At 35.4% G+C, this 6,558-nt stretch overlaps 1 protein-coding gene across 1 annotated transcript; it reads right to left on the reverse strand.

Moving 5' to 3' along the window:
- Window positions 1-5,345: 5,345 nt before the first annotated feature.
- Window positions 5,346-6,274, reverse strand: LOC106829653 (olfactory receptor 4C6-like). The gene is given in 2 exon segments (XM_014838871.1): window positions 5,346-5,974; window positions 5,977-6,274. Coding segments are annotated over 2 exon segments (927 nt in total).
- Between the last annotated feature and the right edge of the window lie 284 nt (window positions 6,275-6,558).

A 6,558-nucleotide genomic window follows, 5' to 3' on the forward strand; every position in this document is an offset into this window, starting at 1 on the left:
AGGCTCTTTATTTATATTTCCTTAGCACTAGTAAATTTCTTTATCACCATATGTTTCACATTATATTGAATTTAATTAATGTGTCTACCTCGTCCACTGATTTTACATTTCTTATCCCCAGGAAATTAATATAAATGAATTTACAAGCCTAGAGTAAGATGGCATATGGAACTGGATTTAGCAATTTATCTTTAGCAAGTTGCTTAATCTCTCTGTATCACTCATCTATATTTGCATCAGCAGAATACACATCATCAATAATGTTTAAATAAACTAAAACAAATAGTTCTAAATTTTAGTTTTAAATGAACTCTTTGAGGACCTTTAAAAATGTTAAAATGTAGGGATCATCTTTACAAAACAATCAAAGTGATGTTCTAAAGTTATATCGCTTAGAAAAATTTGAAAGATTTGAAACATTGGAATGAGAAGGATACATATTTGTCACTTCACTGACTAGTTATAGAGACAGTATTTCACAGGAATGTTTCTTTTTCCCCACTACATTTCCCAGCTTCCTTTCAGTTAAGTGGAACTGTCTTAGAATTCATCTGCCTGGCCTCTGTATATGTTTGAGGTGTATCTTAAAATTTGAAGCCCAAGAAATGTGGGTGGAGCAAATGAAACAAAACACATGTGTGCTGCTTTGCGGCTGAGGCATTAGAAAGAAAATGCTCAAATCTCCAGCCTCTCTCATGTTTTGCAGTGGCAACTGAAGTGACCATGTATTCAGTTACAGGATGACAGAGTTTTGCCAGACTGTCCTCTGAGTTACTGTGTGAAACAGAGGCCCAAATCCCAAGGAATATGTAAAGTGAATGAGAAATAATTTCTTTTCTGTTCTTTGCGCTATCTTGTGGTTTCACCTCTACACATACACAGCTTAGTATTCCCAGTATTGAGCGACTGGCTTGGATTGACAGGACTCATGGAAGACTTCTGTTTTTTTCTCTGCATAGCTCCTTCTGCTCCAGTGCTCTGCTCCACAGATTATGGCCTCTTTAGTTACCCTGAACTCTGATCTCTGTATCTTCATCTCAGAGAGAACTGGGGTGCCTTGCTGGGGTTCTGTTTTCCTACAGCATTGTCCAGAATGTTCTCCAGCAGAAGCCTGCAATTATCTTAGAGCTCATTGGATTTGTTTCCTTTTCCTACAGGATCCCAGTACTATATTGCCTATTGTTCAATACTGAAAACCATTGGTTCACATATTTTGTCAGATTTTATTTAATTACAGCAACAGGAAGTCCAGTTACTCGATAATGTTCAAAAATTTTAAGCACTATGTTTTCTCAAAAAACATATATCAAGTGTGTTTTTATATTATTTAAAATGTTAATTAATTACAGAAATGAAAACTAATGCACTTCTCTTAGTTAAAAAACAAAGCAAGCATTACAAGTGAGTACCTAATCAACTTTAAATATCACTTCTACTTGTGTCACCATTTCCCATGTCATTGTAACTAGATTTTAAAAATAATTTTAGCCTATTCTACATCCTTTCTCTCTTTGTTTTTAATGTATCGCATACATATAAAAATTCTATCAGAAATATTTTTCTATTGACTTTGTGAGATAGGTTCTAACACTTTTTTTCAAATTGATATTCATTTATCTTAATATAATTTATTTGCATATTGATAAAAACTTCCAGCTTCCTCTTACATTAAATTACTGTATAGAATTTCTGAGCTCAAAACTCTGTTCCATTAATATATTTGCCTATACTGTGGGTTTACTCTATTTTTTAAAATTACTGTAGCTCTATGATACATTTGCTCTTGGTTCTTTTTCTTCCCGCTCCAAAAAAAATCTTTGGTTATTCTCATATATATTTATATTCAACCATGTGGAGTTTAGAATCATTTTCTCAGTTCCCACGAAAAAGAATCTTCTTGAGATTTTGATCGAGATTTCACTAAATTTGTTAATTAATTGGGAAAATTAAGAACTTTAAAATATGACATTTCCTCTTATTAATTTATGACTCTTTATTAACTTGTCTTTTGTGAAGCTGTTTAGTGCTCTTCGTAAAAACTGTACTCATTTTTGTTATGTTCTCTACAGTCTTTTTGTTACTATGAAGCAGACTTTTTTGTTTTATAATTGTTTATTGTAATTATGTTTGAAAGTATTGTTATGCTGATTTTTGACTAAATTCTTTTAATAAACATTAAAACTTCAGTAGATTGTCTCGACTTTTGTGAGTAGATAAACATGTCAGCCAATGATGAATTGTGTTAATTTTCCTTTTTTTATTTTCAGTGAGGAAGACTGGCCCTGAGGTAAGTTGACATCTGTTGCCAGTCTTCCTCTTTTTGTTTGAGGAAGATTGTCCCTGAGCTGACATCTCTGCCAGTCTTCCTCTATTTCATATGTGGGATGCCACCACAGCATGGCTTGATGAGTGGTGCATATGTCCACACCTGGGATCCGAACCTGTGAACCCTGGGCTGCCGAAGCAGAGTATGTGAAATTAACCACTATGCCACTGGCTTGGCCCCTTGATTACTTTATTTCTTTTTACTGTTATTTGCTTGATTGGCACAAAGTTTCCAATTTGACAGCCCATGGACCAAATTCACTTAAAAATGTGCAGGTTTGTTCAATTCAAAATTACTATTTAACATAAAGTTTTAAAAATTAATTAGTTATCAACATATTCAAATCCTTAAAGTTAATATAAAATATGGATGCCTGATTTCTCTTGAAACTTGAGTGTGTGGCAAATTTGGGAAAACATTTCCCATAAAGCAACAGCAGACCAGATCTGAGTCATGGCAGACCCTTATGGAGGCAGGATCTGCTCCCTCTCCAGAGCTAGCAAATGTCTTAAAAGTCTTTTCAGAATTTGCCTTTACTAATTTGATTTATCTTTCTGGCCACTGTACATAAGTGAGATTGAGAACTCTGCATCAGGACCTTCAATAACATTTATAAAAACATCATTATAAAAGGTGGTCTTGTCTTATTCCTGAGTTTAATTTCCATTAAATTCAGGAATTTCCAATTCAGTTAATTTAATTCTGTTAATTTACAATTAACTATGATATTTTCTTTAGATTTCTGGAACATACCATTTCATCGAGTTAAAGAATTTCATTTTAATTTTAGTTTGCTGTGTTTTAATTATAATTCAGACTATTTATCAAATCCTATTTTGGCATCTTGGAAATTATCTTTTTATAAAACAATATAATTTTATTAACAGAAAATCATAGTAACAGAAATCAGTGAACCAAAATTTGTATCAGAAAGCAGAGTATATAAAAATTTCCAGGCCTTACTTGATAAAATGGATTTAATAAGAAATAGAGGCTCTCTATTTTACGAGAACTAATTCTAGTCATCTATAAAAAAAGATGTAAACAAATGCATAGGTGACTAAATTATAAGATAACAAAGTCACAAAACATTCTCATCAATACAAAACATAAAACTTAAGCTAGCAATATCCTGTTTCTTTGATTGATCTGTATCAAGTTATTGGATCTCACATATTATACAAATGTAAAGTCAAGAATCTCACTCCAGGGTCCTTCCCAGTATTTACATCATACAACTATAATTAAATAAAGGTCAAACTAAGGTTTTTCCAAAGACTCAAAAAATCACACTATTATGGATTTTTTAATCCGTATTGATACATGAAAAAAATAAAGAAATGTAGAGTTAAGAGGAGTATTTCACTCTGAAATATTTAAGAAGGTTATTGTGAAGTTTCTTCTACAATTGGAAGTTAAAGGACACATAGAAGCAGGCTACAAAAGCCTTTCACACCCTGTTGCCTGAGTGCTCTATAACACACAAGCTAGACTCCATCTGCATTCTGAAAGAATTTTGCCTTTGGTTCATTCTGAGGAGATAATAACAACATTTGTCCTCTTTGGGTGTTCAGGAAGGGCTAGATATATGAGCACTGCATGATCTGACCACTGTGTACATTTCTGATTCTGTTTCTTGCAGCTCTCTACCTGGACTCTCATAGTCCAGTCACTCTGATCTTTTATGGTTCCTTGAAAATACCATGGTGGTTCTGACATTATAGTTTTCTTTTTCCAGAATCTTCATCCACTAATTCTCTTATGGCTGTTTCTTTCTGATCATTCTTGTCAATTATTGGTGCTCATTATTATTAAACTTATTAATTTGTTTTATCACTTTTCCTAAGGCTGTCTCAACAGAATTCAAAATAAGCTGAAATGTTACCTGCTATTAGAATACTTCTCTGACTACTCAATATAAGGTACCTCCATGGAATAATCATAGCCCTCCATTTCCATTAACTCTGTTGTAATGATCACTCTGCCTTGCTTTGTTTTGTTTTGTTTATGTTTAACTACTTATAGATTATCTCTTTTTTCCCCTAACCATCTGAATTTGGCTATTTGGAAAGCAAGGCTGTTATATTCTATAGTCATTTTACAGATATTTGTTGAAAACATAATAAGTGCTGAGTATAAATAAAACAAAATCCTTCCCTCACTGGTGTCTAGCCTAGAGAGAGATGGAAAGCAACAAAAATCCAGTAATAACTACACAACATAATTGTACATTTGACCATTGCTGTTAAGAAACTAAAGATGTTGACGTCTATAGAGAATAATGGCAGGAGTGGAAGAATCTTTGTGTAGAGCCGTGGGGGAAGGCTCTCTGATGTAATGACACTTAGTCTCTTAATCTAGGACCAGCACTTAGAAGGAAACAGCCACCTGAAGAGGATGAGGGCTTGTTTTCAGAGAGAGAGAGGGAAGCCAAAGCACTGAGGTAAGAAAGGCCTTGTGTAGCTCTGAGGACAGATGAAAAAGCCCAACATGCTTGATGCACAGTGAGGGAGGAGGTGAGGCCCTCAAGATGTGGTTGGAGAGATGGAGGCAGTAAAAAGATTAATAAGGAAATTTGAGGATAAGACAAGGAGTTCCCAAAGGCAATGGGTAGCCAAGGAAGGATATAAAGCAGTGGAGTATCAAAATCCTTAAATTGTAAATATCCTAAATCATAAATCAGATTTAGATTTTTATCAGATCCCTCTGGTTGCTAGTGGAGAATGGAGAGTTTTATTTCTCACACATTTATTTCTCTTCTATTTTTTTTGAAAATTTTATATCACTTTATTTTTTAATTGAGGTATAATTGCTTTACAAAATAGCTTTTTGTATCTATGTATGGTGATAGATGTTAACAAGACTTATTGTGGTGATCATTTTGCAATATATACAAATGTTTAGTCACTATCTTTTACACCTGAAGATAATATAATGTTATATGTCAATTATATCTCACACATTTCTAAGAGAATGACTTCTTCTTATGGGTAACACAAGATGTTCTCAGCAAAGGCAGTCACTTGCCAACCAAAGTCCCTTGTTTCATCCACAGTTTCCTCATGGCATTTTTTACCTCTGTGTTCCTCAGGGTGTAGAACAAGGGATTTAACATGGGTGTGATGATGGAATCAGACACAGCCATTGCCTTGTCTATGGGGTAAGTGCCCACAGGCCTCATGTACAAGAAAATGCATGGCACAAAGAACATGATGATCACTGTGAGGTGGGAGCCACAGGTAGAGAGAGCTTTCCGTCGTCCTTCAGAGCTGTGAGACTTCAGGGAGCAGAGGATGACCACATAGGAGGTGATGAGGATAAGGAAGATGGTCACACACATCACTCCACTGTTGAGGATGACTAAGAGTCCCAGGATGTGGGTGTCCATGCAGGCCAGTTCCAATAATGGAAACAAATCACATATAAAGTGATCTATGACATTGGGACCACAGAAGGGTATTTGATACATGAAGAGAAGCTGTATTACTGCATGGATAAATCCCCCCACCCAGGCCCCTCCCAGCAACAGGTGGCACATCCAAGGTCTCATGATGGTCATGTAGTGTAGAGGCTTACAGATGGCCACGTAGTGGTCATAGGCCATGACAATGAGAAGGATGATCCCCACACCACCAAAGAAATGCTCTGAAAGAGCTGGGCCATGCAGCCTTCGAGGGAGATGGTGGTGCTCTCAGAGAGGGAGTCTACAATCATCTTGGGGGCAATGACGGAAGAGAAGGTGACATCCAACAGGGACAAAGAGGTAAGGAAAAAATACATAGGTGATCTCAGACTCTGACTTGTGATCATGGTTACCACAATGAGTAGGTTTCCCAAAACAGTAGACACATACATGATTAGAAACACAACAGAGAATATTTTCCGCAGCTCCAGGTTCTCTGTAAGACCCAAAAGTATGAATTCTGTCACATTGTTTTGATTTCCCATTTATTGAGTGTTGATATGAGCTTCAGCTGAGAGTTGTAAAACCTGTAAAAGCAACATATGATTTGTAATAACTGATTATTTGGCATCACGTATTTCCAGGACCTCAGGGAACTTATTGTTTGTTTTTTTTCCTTTATTCACCATCCAAGCATTTGACTTTTAAGAGTGTTCTTAATAAAGAGCTTAAAAGATAAATACTTCGCTAGTGCAAGGTTTCTTCCAAGCTTTTTCTCCTCTCTTTTCAGTGGTTGTTCCATGTGAAATATGTTTTTCCTCCTCCTCTT

This window comes from Equus asinus, chromosome 17 (assembly GCF_041296235.1).
Source record: "Equus asinus isolate D_3611 breed Donkey chromosome 17, EquAss-T2T_v2, whole genome shotgun sequence".
In the NCBI taxonomy this organism is placed as follows: Eukaryota; Metazoa; Chordata; class Mammalia; order Perissodactyla; family Equidae; genus Equus; species Equus asinus.